The sequence below is a fragment of the Cygnus olor genome, chromosome 6 (genome assembly GCF_009769625.2).
Source record: "Cygnus olor isolate bCygOlo1 chromosome 6, bCygOlo1.pri.v2, whole genome shotgun sequence".
Lineage (NCBI taxonomy): Eukaryota > Metazoa > Chordata > Aves > Anseriformes > Anatidae > Cygnus > Cygnus olor.
In genome coordinates this window covers 5,211,497-5,229,510 of record NC_049174.1, presented here as the reverse complement: position 1 = coordinate 5,229,510, position 18,014 = coordinate 5,211,497, and the positions used below count along the sequence as shown (strand labels likewise).

The 18,014-nt window shown below is 35.8% G+C and overlaps 1 protein-coding gene and 1 long non-coding RNA gene across 2 annotated transcripts in view; one reads left to right on the top strand and one right to left on the bottom strand.

Annotated features, from left to right (window-relative positions):
* The first annotated feature begins 3,225 nt into the window (after positions 1-3,225).
* LOC121072017 lies at positions 3,226-17,658 on the top strand. Its single transcript, XR_005820937.1, has 4 exons — positions 3,226-3,323; positions 6,339-6,492; positions 6,922-7,128; positions 16,533-17,658. It is a non-coding gene; the product is annotated as an uncharacterized LOC121072017 (long non-coding RNA).
* The window catches only part of CALCRL (calcitonin receptor like receptor), a 63,382-nt gene continuing 57,068 nt past the window's right edge, over positions 11,701-18,014 (bottom strand). The window contains exon 13 of the mRNA XM_040561091.1: positions 11,701-15,478. Within this exon, the coding sequence (XP_040417025.1) occupies positions 15,257-15,478 (222 nt within the window). The 3' untranslated portion in view covers positions 11,701-15,256. The remainder of the gene's footprint in view (positions 15,479-18,014) is intronic.

Genomic DNA, 18,014 nt, shown 5'->3' with positions numbered 1-18,014 from the left:
TACACGTTAATTGTTTCTTAAGCTGAAATGGAACAGGACAGGATAGAAGAGGTTAAGCAGCTTCGTACAGCTCTGCCTTGTATCCGGTGTGTAAATGGAACAGTATAGTATGGAAACACTGGCAATATGGTTTCTCCTCTGATAAGCCAGTGGTCTGGGAGGATGGTCATCTATGTCAGGGCACTGGGACTGGAACTAATGCTAGTAATATAAACTACCAAGGCATAATTCTTTAGAGTTCATTAGTTTGTTCAACACTGCTGTTGCAGAGTCTTTGTGAGGATTAAATAAAACATTGAAGGGAGTTTGATGGAAAATAAATCTATCCAGAGCCTTTGAAAGATGACTCTAAAACCTGAAGAAAACAGCTGGTAGGAAAGTAGCAATTTGCATTTAGAACAGATTTCAGTGGTAGATAGGACTGTGTTATTTATAAGATAGACCTATACTGCAATCAGGGTTTTAAAATCAGGGATCTGCAACAGCAGTCAAAGCGTGTGTAATGAGTATAGTTTTTATCTATCGAGTTTGAAATTAAGTTACACACTAACAAAAGGAAAATATCAGATTAAAATAAACCCAAGATATGCTGCCTAAGGAGGCAAAATGCGAGAAAGAAGGGAATACATGAAATTTTAGCATTTCAGAGTTTTACTTTTCAAGTTCCATATTTTTGATGTGCGATTGTTTTTTCTATGTTAGTCTCCTAAAATCTATGACCTTCTCTCCCAGTAAAATATTTTTTTTAGTAAATAACTTCAACTTGTCCTAAAAGGAAACAATTCTTTCTTTTGGTGTTTCTTCAATATTTGGAAACTGTCATTCAGCCAAAAAAAAAAAAAAAAAAGATATATTTCTCAGAGGGGAGTGCAGTTACTGTATTTCTTCTGCAATGCTAGAAATGAAGTTTAATCTGTAATATTTGTTTTATTGCCATTCTATTTAGAACCTGATCTTTCATACACTTACAAACCACCTCTGATGGAGACCCCAGCAGCAAAATTAACACACAGCAGCAATTTTACATCTTGTTCCATATGAAGGACAATGATTTCCAGCAAAGAGAGAAATTCTGGTATATTTCTGTCAGATTTCTCTTTATATGATAAATTCATTTCATTTGGGTTTGGACAAAGTATAATATGCTGAAGGCTTGCACAAGTAAAGCAGTGTTGAAAACTTCAACAGATTTGATTGCTTTTTGCTGGTTGAAAGCTTGTTTATTAACCCATTTGGTTTGGTTGCTATTATAAAAAATCACACTGAATGAGTATGAACTAAATTGAGAAAAAAAATGTTTTTTTTCCTCTGTCTTCAGGTAGGCTGCCTCTTGAGTTGAGATTCTGTCAGATATGCTGAAGTATATTGGGTTCAGAACTGTAGTGTGGGAATAAAGCCAAAATTACTGGGGAATTGGCCTGAGAATATAGCCTGCTTTAATGTTCTTGCAAACATTTTTGCAATTTCTGTGCTTCTGTGTATTTGTGAAATACAAATATACCGCACCACAGGCTTCTAGTGACACTGTTCTTGAAGGCTTAAATATGTCTGTAACAATTTTTCATTGTCTTTCACCAAACCTAGGTATCGTCACCTTTTTTTTTCCTAAAAAAAACAAAACAAACAAACAAAAAAAAACACCTTAGTCAGTACAGTATGTTTTTATTATCATGACTATTTGCTTATTAGCTGAATGGTGGGCTGTATCAGATATAGAGTCTTGTGGCAATTGTACAAGAACAGTAACTTTATAGCACAAAAATATTAAACAAAGTTTCTTCAAGAACTTAATATCGAGAATGCTGGTTGATAGATCCAAAAATATGCCCTGGAGTCTTGGAGAGCCTTATGTTTTTCTTCCCCATTAGCTACTGATGGAACAACTGTACTTGGAAATTTACCAGAGTAGATATTCCAGAGAAAAATTTATGGTTAAAATGTTTTGTTCCAACATGAATAAAGCAAATTGAGCATAAAAGCACACAACCCTCTTTTATTCTGGAGGAATAGTGTCCACAAGGGGAGTTATGGAACAATTATCTGGATTAACTATTCTGGTAAACTTCAGTGGCTTTTTGTATTAGAAACCTTTATAACAAGGCATATGATGTTGAAAAGAACATCTTGTTTCTTCAAACAGAGCCAAGATAGACTCAAAGGAGGCAAGGAAACTAAGTAAATGTTTAAAGAAAAAGGATCAATATATGTTTGACCCTGTTCAAACTCACAAGAGAGGCTGAAATCTCAAGGAGCTCTTCTCTTGCAGGTGTCTCTGTTTACAGGACAGAATATGAGAATAATCCAGCACCAGACAGTGTGGACTGAAGAGGATACCTGAACCAGTTTACTGTCAAGAAGGCTGTGTCATCACAGACCTCCACTGAACCAACAGCTAAAAATAGGTCTCGACATAATTATGTAGCTCTGAGCATTTAGGTCCTGCCTGTGGCTTTTTGGCACTCTGGCAGGACAGGTGCAGCTCTGTTGTAGCCTGCAGTAGGTTTGAGGCTTGCATTTTCTTGGGACTGAAGACTTCAGAGGCAGTTAAACTAATCTGCAGATGAATTGACTTTGAATCTCAAAGCAAAGCTGAATAATTTTAATGACACATAGTTGGAGGGAATATAATGTAATTCCCTAACACATGGCTACACTAAGTATTTGCAGATGATGAAGAAAGTTTGCAAAGAGAAAATGAAAAGTTCAAAGCAAGTGGGGAGAAGCAAGATCTTTTCTGCTGAATTGTGCTTTCTGTCATCACTGAAATGACAATGTTGCACTCACTATCCATTTGTTACTGGGAAGGGTCTCAAGTTCTCAAATTTTAAACCTCTATTACTACTGAAAGGCAGTGCTACACATCAGAAAAAGTCTGTTCTTTTTCTGTACTCAAAAGAACATACTGGATCATATTTCATGTATCTTTAGGATAACCCTTGGGCTGCAGTGTAGGACATCTAAAATACGAAGATGATAATACAAGATTATGATATCTGCCAGGATCATCCTTTAAATTTAAACATCATTTTTATGTGATGAAGTGTAATCTTGCACCTGTAATTACCAACCAGCAGGGCATTATCTGTTTGGTTCAAAGTCGCATTGTGTCCAGAAAAGGAGATTCACTATCCTGAAGGTGATTGCAATGACGCAGCAGTGAAAAAAAGCTCTAATTTTAGCAACAGTGAAAACCATTAATGATAGATATCCCTCTGTTCTTTTCAGTTGCACCCTGAAACCAGATGTACATATTGTAATTATAAAATATCAGCTCTCTTGGTTCATTGTGGACGTGGAAACATAATGCAGTAGGCCTGGAAAAGGTAAGAATTTGTATGTTAGCTTATGTTTTCTGAAAGCACAATTAATTTGATTTTTCATTGTTTATTTTAATGTACTTCAGAGTATATTCCTTCCTTTTTTGGTAACTTGCATTCTCCAGTAAATATCTATTATTTTCAACTTTATGACTTCCTAAGTGTATCTCTCTGAATACATAGCTTGTCATCAGTATGCGCTGACCAGACAGCTAGCTGTCATACCCTTGATTAGAGAAGAGCACACCCCTATTGTCAGTAGACCTCTTTAACTTAGCAAGTTCTGTGTTTTAAAATCTGATGTTTATCCTGTACGTAAGCGATACATACAGGTGCGAGTATGTATCTGATGTTTATACTGTACATAAAAGTGATAATGATAAACTTTCAGAGGCTTCTTGAAATAAGTGCTCTGAAATAAATGTATAGTACTTCAAAGATGAAAATATAGGGAAGTTACAATGAACACAGGTGCTACAGGGTCAGCTGATCAAAAACACTCCAGTGCATTTGCTATGGTCTGGTTAAAAGTTGATGAGTGGAACAAGTCAAAAAGGTGTTCAATGGGTAGACCACATAGATGCTGTTGATTTGTGAATGTGACGACAATACTAATTCAAGGATTAGGTGAAAGCAAGCAGGGAAAACCTGGTTTTCATTTTGATTTTATTTTATGATGCACATCCATATTTGTTTAATTCAAACCCACGCTAGTTCTGTAGAGTTTACTTACAGTTCAAAGTGAAACATTGCTAGACTAGCCATTCTTATTACATTCATAAACTATTGGTTTCAGCTGCAACCAAAGGAGGCACTATTAAAAAAAAAAAGAAAGTATTTTCAAGCTTTGAAAAGATCATGCTTACTTTTAAACAGTTAGGTAGTTCTAGACGTGCTACTTAAAATGATTTACTTAAGTCCATGGGAGCTTTATTATGTAGTCTAGAAACAGGACATAATATTTAAACTTTATAGTAAATAACTTCAGCAGTAAATACTGCTTGAACAGAAATAGGAATGATTTCTTTATCTTGGCACCTATTGTAGGGAACTGGACTGGGTGGCTTAGAATTTCATCATGTAGATCTGTTGTAGTTAAAGCCATATAATATTACGTTGTGAATAAAAGAAGGGCCAGGTGGAATTCAAGGAAGGAAAAGGGAAAAGTGTGTGTAAAGTTGCCACCCTATCCTTTTTCTTAAACATATGTGCAATGTCTACTAATACTAATGGAAGAAATTTCAGCCTGACTTTTAACATTTCCTCTTATAAGCATGTGTGGGCCTGGAAAGGAAATGGCGCATGTGTGCAAATAGAGGGATAATATGCAATTATTCTTCATTCTGAAGTACTTGTCTTTGACAATGATAGAAGAGAGTGGTATTGGAGTTCTTAAATCACTGACATGCCATACATGTTTTTTGATTTGTTTTGTTGTTCGGCTGGTTTTTATGCCATGCAGGTATGGAATGTAACATCGCTCCGTTGGCTTTGCATGCTCATATTGTCTTTGTGTATTTGGAGTATTGCCACTGGCTCTCTGTGTTCATACCATCCATGTATGCTTAGTAATTTCATGCTTCTGCTGGATTAGAAATATGACGAATTCTTAGACTTGTCTGGCTTTCAACTTGCAGCTGCCTCTGCTTGTAGAATCTGATGGGGATTCCTTCTCCCTTTAGTTGTTTCAACAGCATTAAAAAGGCATAAACTGGGAATGATTGAGGAGAAGGCCAGAGATTCCACAGCACAATAAGGAGCGCACAGCCAGAAAACCAGCTCAGTGCATTCTTCCTTGCAGGAAGGCACAATGCCAGTTACTCCCCAGTGCCAGAACAACTTTACTGAGGAAATGGGTGTGAGTAAGACAGGCTAGCTGAGGCTAAGCTAGCTTCATTCTTATGCCAAGTGTACCTCAACAAAAACAGAAAGTCTGTGAGTGCTCATGACTTGCCTACTGCTCGCCCCCTGTGGTCCCTGTACAGCTGGCATGGTTGGGAAAAAGAAGCAGGGCAGGAGCAATAATAGGTCCAGTTTCCAAGGCTTTTAAGACAGCTGTTAGAAGGAAAGAATCTTGCAGGGATGTGGATACCCACTGGTGCTGGTGTTTGGTGAAAACTAAGAAATGAGGGGAGGAAGTATGAAAAAATGACATCAATGACAGTGAAGTAGGGAGGTCAGAGAAAGGTGGTGGGAAAGACAGTAAGGGATAGAACACAAAATGTTTTGTTAGAACTTCAAAAATGTGTGTTTTTTTTTTCATTGCAATTAACTGTTCTTATTTCCATGCAAATGTTAAATGACTTGTTAAAAAATATTTTTTTTCATTATATAATGAAATAACATGCACTGTATACAGTGCTATTATTGTCTGAAAAAAAAACAAACACCCACTTTTCTAAAATTCTGGTACTAACATGTTTCTATTTTTGCTTTCAGTATTTTTCTTATTTCTGTGAAAGCTTCCTGATTCAACTTCGTTCATTAAGAATTTCTTCTATTTCAGCTACAAATCATTCTAATCAGCTTTTTAATTACAGTTAGAGCAGGCTATTTACAGAACTCCTTACTTCTATAAACAAGTCCCTGGAGGGAAAAATAATAATAAAAATAGGTGAATAGCTTTAAATGAAAATTAATTAAAAAAAATAAACAGCTATACCTCACAGAAAATACAGAGTTGAACTGGAAAGGGCTATCTGGGTCAGAGGCCAACCCTTGAAATGATCTGAAATTGAATTAGTTACACCACAGCTATTTGATTAAAAATAAATAAATAACTAATAATGAAGGAATTGATGTTCTAACTTTCTGAACTCTTGTAGTCAGTCTATTGCTTCATCTAGATTGAGTTTATCAAAGTTATGTTAAACTGAGTTGATTTTTCCAATAGAGCTGTGAATCTGAAAAATGGGGCAGTATCACTGTACCTTTTAAAAACTCCAGAATATTAATATATTCTTTTTGGTCATTTTTCAAGTCATCTGTGATTGCTTTCTGTGAATTTTGTTCTTGTCTCAGATTCTGAAGTATCCATGGTGATGATCTACCCACAGAATATTGAAAGAGGTCCTTGAACAACAAAACCCTTTTAACTGGCATCATCTGCCCAAAATGTCCCGGATGGAGCCTGTATCTGAAGACAGTTCCTGGCTTCCATTAGGAATCACAAGATGTGAGTCCCTTGTGAACAGTAGAAACAAATTGGACTATGGACAGTGTTCTGTGGAATATATGACCACAGAGCCTTCTGGAAAGCCTAGCCAAATGCACTTTTGAGCTCTGTTAAATGCACATATTTGGTTCATATTCAAAGTTAACTAAATGAAATACGATTATTTGTGTTCCTAGCTTTTCACTGACATTTAAAGAATTAAGTCCATTGGCATTTGGGGGTATTAAAATAGGCACAAAATAGTTAATGCTACCCTTTTTTCCTTTAAGTCCAGTATAGCCATAATGGTTTTATTATCATATGCATCATAGTGCTTATAAAGCGTTTGACAGGTATTTCTGTTCACTGTAATCTGCTTTTTGTAACATTGAAAGATAGTCGCTCACTCCTAATTCAATAATTTGTTTTCTTATATATTTATATGTGAAGCTATTGCATTTACAAGACTGCCACAACACACAGGAATAGTCTGTGACTATTCTTTGAAAGGAAGAGAGCTGATACCCACCAGTTTTACTGCACCTTGTCAAAGACGTCACCAATTTAGCAGTGATCCATAGCCAATGCACCGAAGACCTTCAGAATAACTTCCTCTGCTACAGTCACATACATCAGATTTAATTTGCAAGTATCAAGGTAAGGAGCTAAGCAAATATGTACTTCTATTCCAGTTTATTTTCTACCTTAATAATTTGTGCAGTTGATATTTCCTTATGTATATATTTGCTGTAGAACTTTAGGTTTCACTCCTAAATCCTGCCCTGAATGCCGGCCATAGGTCTACTGAGAACTTCAAACCATTTCTCTACATACTAGAACATGTTCTTTTAGGACACAGGGAAAGACAGACTATAACCTACACTAGGCAGCAGGTGGCTTGCATTCTTGGTCAACTCTACCTCCAGCAGAGCTAAAAAACTCAATTTAGGTCTCCTGCACTTACCCCTAATGCTGGATTTAACCAGACAACATGTTCATAAAACATGCTTTAGATGTTTGGATTTTTCTGTATTTATATTGTTAAATTCGGCTAATATATTAAGCTTTATGTAGAGCTTAGGGACATGGTTTAACGGTAGATTTGGCAGTGCTACGTTAAAAGTTGGACTAGATGATCTTAGAGGTCTTTTCCAACCTAAATGATTCTATGATTCCATGTGAGTTAGCACTAATCAGAAGGTATTTTTTCCCTTTGTAATAGTTTACATTTAGAAAGTTGTGAGTTTGAGGGGGAAAAAAAAACACTCTGGAATTATCAGTAGAAAGTGGAGTTGCAAATATCTTTACAATTTAGTGTGCACATTTTTATTTTGGAAATTGATAATTATGTATTAATATATATTAATTTATATTATATTAATTGAATATATTTATATTAAATATTAAAACAGTTTAATATAAAAAGAATCCTGTTATTTGTCTCAAATAAAGCATGAACTTCATTTGGATCAATTTAAACTCTTCATTTAGTCAGTCTGTTTCATTAAAAATATACATCTGTGGGATGGTAGATAATCATTCTAATTATAACCAGGAGGCTGTCAGCTCTGAACTTCCAGACAGGCTCTTGTTACTGTGCAGAGCCCAGCTCCTGAAAAGAGAATGGTAGCAGTGTATAAGCATGAAGTGACAGAGGAAAAAAAACTTTAGCTTTTTTTCATGGATTATTATTTATAGGAGTAGAGTATGTATAACTAGAACTCTTGCTTGGGCTTTTTCATGAGCCTTGAAAAAGGTAAAACAATTTTTTTCCTTTTTTTTTTTTTTTTTTGTGTGTGTGTGTGTGTGTGTCTAGACCGGTGTTTGCTTATTTGTTAAGTGTATTTTGTGTGTTACTGCTACTGCAATATAAGTAATTATCCTGCTGTTCCTGAAGTGTATAACTTTCTATAGTTATTGCTGCTGGCATAGTGTAATAGCTCAAATTGTAGCACTGTGTAATCTGCATTGTGGCCTTTAGCAGCCAGATGCCTGCAGCCTGTGTCACTACATCCACCTGCTTTCCTCCCATCCTCCACTTGCTTATTCTAGGTTCTAGAATGGATTTGAACATGAAGTATTCCAAGTGTTGCACTAACCAAAACGTTACGTAATACAGAGTTTTGCATTTTGAACATTGTAGCTGCAGTATTAAGGAGAAGAACCAATTGGTAGAGATCAGTAAGCCATACCCTTAGCTGGAATAAATAGATACAGAAGAGTATTAGTGAATCTGTAACAGTATCTACTGGTGGACATTCAGTCCTCACCAAAATCCTTCTACACAATAACCTAGAATTATAGGTTCCTGCTCAAATGTCAGGAATGGGAACTGGGAGATTGGGCATTATTACCACATTGTAAAATATTGTTATCATACACACAATAGTATTAAGACCCAGAATTAAGAGCCTTGTGCGTATAAATACACCTTGGCTTAATTGGGCACTTTTTTTCTCTCGAGTTATGGCTTTTGCTCAGGTTTCCTTTTATACAGGTGTTGAAATGAGATTTCAGAGACAAGTTGTTTTAAAGCTGCAGGAAAACAAACACAATTCCTTCCTTTTCCTTAGCCCTCAACTACTACCACGCATCCTTTTCGGACAACCAACTGCAGTAAGTATTCTGTCTCACTTGAAGCAAATAGATGCACAGCTTTTTCTTTTTAGATTTTTTTTTGTTTGCTTTTATATATACTGCTTTTTCTTTTACCAATAAATAAACGGAGCTAGGTTAAACAATTGAGTGAGTCCAATACAGCCTTACCTACTTGACTTTCCACAGTGTTTTGACTTATTTTTTTAGCAGTAAGTCACCATTCAGCTCTAAATGTTTATCTTTCTATTCTTTGTCACTCAAAAACACCAGCCCATATATCCCTAGTCCATTATAATAATAATAAACTAGTCATTTTTCCTACTGTTTTAGCACTTCTTCACTCTCACACTTTGACGCCCCTCCCCCCCACTCCCCAAAAAAAAAGGTGGAAAAAAAATTAACTTTTTTCCTAGAACTGAGTAACCCAATGTGTTGCTATTTATCATAATAATACAGAAAGCAGGCTGAAAATGCTGAGCTGTTGCTGGTCTTGAACATCTTATAAAGGTATGTAAATACATATATATAAATATACAGGAGACAGCAGAATATAGCAGACAGAACCTTGGTAGCACATCAGAGGCTTCCAAATATTTGAGATCCTCCATCATTCAGTGTCCTAAGTACAATGTTAACCCATCAATTGGACACAGCCTAAGACCCCAAATGGTCACTGGTTAAACCACTTAACTAAGCCATCTTTCAGCTTTTCCACGTGTACAACAAAAGACTGATTTTTAACCACTATTTGTAAACAGTTTGGAGAGCTTTTCCTAAAACTAGCAAACAACAACAACAAAACAAACCAAAAACCAGAAACACGCGCACGCAAAAAAATTCAAAATGCTAGTATATTTACTTGCACTTAAGAGTATATAATCTGTATCATATGTTCTCTATAGCACTTAGTTGCAATTAGAGTATATAATATATATATAAGCTGTTTCTGCAACTTATAATTCTATCAAAATAATTGAAGTAGCTAAAACTGGAACAACGAATATTGTATCACAGCTCAACAGAAATGAAATTTAATTATCAAGCAAGGTAAGATTTCTAACCTTATTTCAGTTGGGTTATATTACCTTCCACTTGAAAACAGGTTAAGGGTGAGGGGACATTGTAACTCTTGCAGCAAAGGCCTTAATTAATCAACTATAAATTAACAAGTGTTCTTTTCTCGGTTTCTTTTTCCGCCATCTTAGCTTTTAATCTTCTACTGTCACAAGGAAACTTTAAACAGTCATCATTATGTGCCCAATCGTACATAATACCTCTGAAATGAGGATGTTCAGGCTAAGGGCAATGACATTGAACTCCTTTTCCTGGCTATAGGCTAGCTAATAGTCAAGAACCAAAATGCTTATTCCCCCATATAAGACTTAAAAATTCTAGATGGGGATTTCTTATACACCTTTTAACAGAAGTCTGCTGAAGGAGAGATGTTTCCTGGCACTTGAGCTGTAAGCCATACCTTCAGTTCACCCAGACACAAAGCCTACGAGCAGCATTGAGAAACGAAAAACGATAGAAACAGTTTGTGTTACTCTAAAGTTATTGCACAGATTTTTTTTTTTTTTTAAGAGCCACAGTAGAAACTCACTCAAGTAGGTATATAAATATATACATTTTTGAAGCAGTATGTTTCATTTAAGGACCAGGTAAGTTGTCGAGCTCTAAATTTAACAGAATTTACTCAAGGACATGCATAAAGAACACATACCTTCCCAGTTTCTGATGACAGAGTGAGTTAACCAGGATTACTGTACATTTCATTTGAAAATAGATGGCTAAATTTCACATCTTGTCACTGTAGGTAGACGCATCGTCAACTTGGTTAACTTATAAAACTCAGACCTGCAGCAGTGTGTACAGAGACAGTTGGCCCAATGTGACTGCAGTTATTTTGCTTCCTCACTAGAGCTGCTACACCCACACAGTGCAGAGGCTTGTGCCTATGCTGAGGTACAACTTCAGTATATTCAAAGACCACAATGCTACAGATTTAAAACATGTATGTGCTTAACAGTATTGTGCAGATTCCATCAAGCCTATCTGAAGGACAACAAGCCAACAAAAAACTAACCACAACCAAAAAAACCTCACTCATTCTTTCTGTGACTGTGCTTCTTGCTGGTCTTGCTCAAACGAAACAGGTTCTGCACAGCTAAGTGATTTGGAACCGTTGTGGTTGGGGTTTGGTTGAGCGCCAAGTTGAGAGAAACTCAATCCAGGATGATGGAATGAAAAAGATGCATTTACTTTAGCTTCTGCTCTGCTGCCAGCTTATGATGGAACAGAACAGTTGGTTTCTTAACTAATTATCAATGACTTAGTAATGAAAGGCAGATTCAAAAGACAAATAAATAGGAATATGAAGCAATTTAGTAAAAAAAAATTAAATGCAGTCATTTTGTAGCCATCTGTGCAAGCTTCCTCCAGAATTGCAACACTTGACTATGCATTAAAAACTTAAATATTGAATAAACACTCAGATACTAAATAATTATTAATAACTACGTAATGACTTTTTCTCCCTGGTTAATAATTAACACACAGTTAAGGCATTTGTGAAATCGTAGGTTGGATCAGCTTTGTTATTGCCAAATTACAATACAAAAGATCTGAATAAATGTAGTAATATTTTATTGATCACAAACATAATACTTTCAGCAATTAAAATGCATGATTCATCTGACAAAGTGAAAATAAAGCACAACCAAAAAATAACTTCACATTTTTTTCCATTTCATTCTTAGTGTAAGCAATAAATACAACGCTATAGCTTCTATTAATCTTATTTACACAGTACAATACTTGAATGTTGCCTGGTTTCCAGCCCAAATGTTTCATGACAAAAAAAAATAGTATGTGTTGCAGCATTTCTATGGCCAAATACTCTAGTAGATCATCACAATGAGAAAAAAATACATAGCATAGATGATAACATTAAAAAACAAAACAAAACAAAACAAAACTGAGGGGATCTTGCACTGGAACTTCAATCTGTGCATTTTACTAACTAAAGGCAGTAGCATTAAAAATAGACATTCCCTTCATACAAAACTAAGATGCTAGAATTACAGACACCTGATATAATATAAGCATTTCTGTAGCCCCCTTCAGACTGACACAATAAATCCTCACTAAATAGCAACAACAAAAAAAGAGCAAATAATAATAGATGAATGCATGTTCAATGGAATCTCACAGCCCCTCCAAACCGGAGCTTACTTCCGTCCCAGAGAATACAGATAATGACTACAATATTCCACAATGTAGAAAATAAGCCATAAGAAATATCAGTATAAGGATTTGATTTTAATTTATAGTGACAAAAGACAAAAAAGAGAAAAAAAGAAACAGACCCTGCTCTTGGCTGTGTAGGAACTAAAAAAGGTCAGATAGGAAGACTAAATAGGTAATTTTTATTTTCCAATGCAAAACAGGACATAGGTTAGTTTAATCTCACGAGGAGCAGGGAATGTAGCTCTCCCTCCACAGACAGGACCATTTTCTTGCATGTCCAGTTGAACGTGTTTCTTTTGAAAAAGTGTTCTTAGAAGTATGCTGTGACTGTACACCTAGAAGCAGGACAATTTCTGTGCAAAAACAAACTACTCCTCCTGCAAATTACCATTACAAGTTTCTCTGACAGGGGACAGGCAGCTATTAGCATCTAGTACTTTGTATAAAATGACACAAATTCTTAGGCTATTAAATTTGAAGTGCCTAGCTGAGAGATAAAGTGAGTTATAAATTTAATACCATATCACATTCTCAGCTGTTACTTGTTTTAATTGTTTTAAACAACCCACCATGTACCATTGAAACAATTGTCTGATAATATGCCATAAAGGATTCTGAAGCACTTTTAAATAGACAGGTATCTGTGTGGGCTTTGATTCTCAGCTGGTACCCACTGATTCTGAATGTGGAACTCATGACAGATTTGTATCAGTTGATAATCTGGTCCTCCCAGAGCTATACCAAAGCTGCTATATCAGAGCAGGGATTTTCTGCACCACTAGTAATTTCAGACCATTGCACAGATTTTTAAGTAACACTACACAGATCAGCAAGCAAGAGTAATCTCTAATCATGTTATAACAGATGCCATCACTGTATTCTTATAAGAGACTGTGACGTCTGATTGTGACATTTCACGCTGCTCTTTAGTATAGCACCCAACTGATTTTCACTACCAATCAAACAGCCTTCCAGAAGAGAAATCTTGATTTTAACAGCTTAGCAGAGATTCTATGTTATGAAACTACAATATTAACAAAATACTTTCTAAATTCAAACCCCAGAACCCCAGACATAACTGTAAAAAAAAAAAAAAAAAAAAACTAGGAAAAGGTGCAAGTGGCATGAATTTACTGCATTCTCCTAGTGTTCTAAATATAAAGCATTTAAAGCCTTATGAAGTCACAAACCAATAAACACTGTGACAGCAAATTATTTAAATGCTAATGAAGCTTACAGAAAGGCTACTGACAAAAACGTTTAAATGTTAAAATCAAGTTCTTCATATACAAACCTAAGTACTTAAAACTAAAGTGGTCTCAGAAAGAACTGTCTTTAAGTTTGTTGACTTGCTTACCAGATGTGCGTTAGCATTACAATAGTCTATCAACTCCAGTATCCACTTTTCCTCTTCTTCCCCTGCTTTTTCAAGTAGGCTTATCTGCAAAATAAACTCTTAAAACCTTTTTCTACTTCTGAGCTTTTTAGTAAGACTTTTATAAATTCACCTTTTACCATCCTCTCATTCTTTAGCAATTTTGTCATTTCTCTAAAGAAAAACCGTTATTTCTTTAAAGCATAAAGATTTACAAAAATATAGAGCCCTATAGTTAGACACATTTTCTCAAGACCTTCCCATCAACCTCCTCAGTTTTCAATGAGGCCTTTATCTACCAGTAGAACCAAAAGAAACAACTTTTAAGTCCTGTTCAGAATCAAGCACTCCGAAAATAATATTCTCAATCCATAATGTTTTGAAGCTTTGTAAGAATAAGCTTATATTGGATTTTTCCAAATAATGAAATCATGGAAAACATTAATTTGCTTGATTAATCTGAATTCTCATACACTGGCTTTAAAGGTAGTATACCATTTGCACTGCGTTCAGTCCTTCATACTTTTCTCAGACAAAACAAGCCACAAGATTAATCAAAAACGTTGCCCCAAAAATGAAGGAATAAATTATTAAGCATATGGCCATGGAAATACCTGAAAGTAAAACAAAAGAAACAACATGACAACAACACAATCTGTATGTGATCTCTTTCAAGTTGAGTAAATTGCTTAAGCACACAGTGAAGTTCCATCAGCCCGCATTAGTGTCAGGATGGTATAGGTATAGGTATTCAGGTTACTACTTTTCTTTCTGGCAGTAAGGCCTCATTGATCTGGTCTGCAATAAAGTTGCTAAGAAACTTCGACAAACTTGAGGAGGAGGAGACACTCCTGCGTATGTGAAAACAGTTTAAATAAAATGCTTCAAAGCTAGCTGTAAATCATTACATTGCAATACAGAAGTAAGTAGAATCTTAAACTTGCACTGGCATCTCTCATGCTTCATTTAAAATAGTGGCAAAATCAAATCAAACTGGCTCAGCATCAATATCTCTGAGTTTGTTATCTTAGGCTACCCTTTTTCTTTTTTTTTTGACAGTCAAATGCTAGACACAAAATTAAACTGGACAATCTACTGTAATTATTGCACCTATTTTAAACCATTTTCCTTTTTTCAGTTTTCGGTTGAATTAAGACAGTACAGTATGTTATTTACACCCTAAGTTTCTGTAGGCAAATGAAGTGGTTTCAGTACAACACAGTCTTTATACAAACTTCCAAGAAAGTAAGAAATCCTTCATTGATTCCCGTTATACAAAAAATTGCCAACTTTGTCTACACAGTAGAAACTACAGAGGCAAAGTCTGTATCCTTACATAAATGCACATATAGATAGATAGATGTATGGATGTCCATACTACATAGATACAAAGAAACACAAACATATCTATATATACATACGAAAAACGTGTTGGTTTTTGTTTGCAGGAGAAAAACATATCCCAAGTTAGGTAAAATCTTCTGGCCATGAAGTCATTAAATCAAACTTCAAGTTCACGAACTACGAGGGTGAACACTCTGGCGTAGGCGAAGTCTTTGGCAGTCAACCATACAGCTTCTCAGTTTTTAAAACAACACTCTCCATGTCATGATAGCCCTTCCCATTTAAATGTTCACTGGTGCAGTCATGACTGTAGCCATAGCCTTGAACATCACTGATTGATGATACAGTGTAGGAAGCGGTGCGCATAGCATCTGAGTGGCTGAAGCTGTGCTCAAATTGGATTTTGTACTGATTCCAGTGTCTTCTCAAAACAGCTTGGACCTGTGACAGAAAGCAAAAACAAAAGCACATAAAACACTTGGAAAGATATCATTAGACTTCATTCTTTGATGAGTGAGTGCCATAATAAATGTCTCAGCAACTTAGGTAGTAAGGCTGAATACTCCTGGAAATTGGGGGTACCTACAAGTGATAGGTCACATGAGATGTTCTGAAAGAATTTAAATTTCAATAGGCACAATTCTTTGTGCTTTTCACACCAAATTTGCCAGCTTATAGGAGAAGCAGCTGCAACAAAACTTTCTGCTTTCTCCCCTGTGGTCTAAGGTCTAATGTCGACAGATAAGATTTACAGGTAAAAAGGTCATTTCTATTCATTCTTACGTTCAACAGGACACATCCTTAGCAACTCTAAACTCTTATATGGTTGTCTTATACCATCTGCTATGGTTCTTACACAAAAAAGCCCTTGTTGTTTTCTGACCACAATTTAATAAAATGACTAGAAAGACAATTTCCTGAACTCCATATTTCTACCAGAGTTAAAAATAACACTGATAAATAGCTAAAGGCCACAGTTTGTCACTGAAAGGATGTTATGTTTATCATGGGCTTCCTCTCCTACAACATGGTTAAACACCTGCGCATATTTGATTGATGAAGTGTTACATTAATGAAATTCACATGGAATTATTTTTCAGGGAAGATGCCAAGTAAGGAATGCTAAGAATGCCAATAATTGTTTTTTCAAAAGGTGCTTTTCTTGTTGTTGTTGCTGTATTTTTAAAGAACCATCTCTTGAAAAAATTGCCCACAGATCCTGACTATTTTATTTTCTCTTCACACAAACTATTTGTCCAATAACCAGTGACTCTGGGAATCCCTCCTGCACCAACTAGCAAACTACTGACTTTCTAGATGCCTACATTTGTCCAGCAATGCACCCCAAATCACTGGTCTCATTCAAAATCATAACTTTCACTCACATCAATCAATCGGTGCATATCAGTAAGTTTTCATTTGTTCTTCTTTTTCCATGGTAAATTACCTCAGTAAGACCAGTACAGAAAAGACCTTGGTCTTTCTTTTATTGCAGAAAAATACTGGCTCTACTGGTTGGCCTTTTGGCCAGTGCCCAAGACGGTCTGCAAGCCACCACTTGAACAGAGTTTGGCTCCTGATATTTGCTATAGAAAACATCAAAAGGTATAGTAGCAGTTGGGAAAAGCTACAATTTAGTTTAAAAAGAAATGATTGCTTTTGGCATTTTTAATTGCTAATAACCCCACTGGAACACCTTTTTCCCATTGTCACTCAAAGCGTCGATTCCAGTATCAGCACTCACCTTCAGACCACAGCCTTGCTGCAAACAGCATGCAAGTGTTAACACTGATGCCTCTCATTTTGTACAGTATATAATGAGGTGTTGCTATGATAGGTGCTGATAGAGCAGCATCTTGTACACAACAGCAAAGTTACGGTATCAGGCTAAGTTAACGCATTGTTATGACAGCAACAGATCATAATGGCAACAGAATATACCTATGCCTCCAGGCTCACATGCCAGAAACAGAATTATTTAATAGACAAAGGTAACCTTGTTTTTGGGCAGACAGTTTTTCCCAACTACACTGCCATTCTCCCCATGGATTTTCTTACTAATACAGTTGGTTATGAAGTAATAGATTCCCCTCCAGAACCAGGGTAATGGGGAAAAAAAAATACCCCCAAACGGGTCAATATTGGTCACTGAAGCACTGCAACCAGAAATAAAACTGGTTTAACCAGCATAAATCTCCCCTATATAGAGCAAGTGGACACATACACGTTTAACTGACAAAGACAAGGCCTAACGTATAAACATTTTGTTCAAGTGTCTGAATCCACTGTTTAACATTATCCTGCCCACAGTTGTTCAAGCTGTGGAAGAGCTCATCTTTTACACTGATCAGCCAATGGTGAGTGTAGGATACTGAATTAGTGGAATGACTAGAGTTTGCTTTTGCAGAAGAGAACAATGTAAAAAATACCTTACGAGTTTGTAATAGTGGAAAATTAACATATGAAGCAAATCTTTTTTACTGTACTTTAAAATTTGGGTTTCAACTTGTTTGAGGAGTAAAATAGCCTCAGAAGATCCAAGAGGATTAAAATGCGGAGCTGAGCAGTGGACAATATTGTTTCATAGAAACTCTAGAGATGATTTAGAGTATTTTTTCCCCATTTTGCATTGGAGCAGAATAAATTCTCTGATTTTTTTCCAAATTTTTTTTTGGAAGGAATTCTGAAGTATAGAATTTAGAGGGGAAAGAGTGTGTAAATTATTTGTGCTGAATGTGGGCAATTGGTCAAATCACATCCAGACTGTCTTGTGATTTGTTCTGCTTTGAATCAAATATATAAGCTGGGACTTGAACCTGGATCAACTTTACCATAAAACCAGATCACAAACACTGGCCCAGGTCCTATAAACTTTGAAAAAAAAAAAAAATCTCTCTTTCTTCATCTTTTCTGCCTCCTTGCCAAAAAAAATAAATAAAATAAAAATAATATATAATATATATGGACACTCATACAT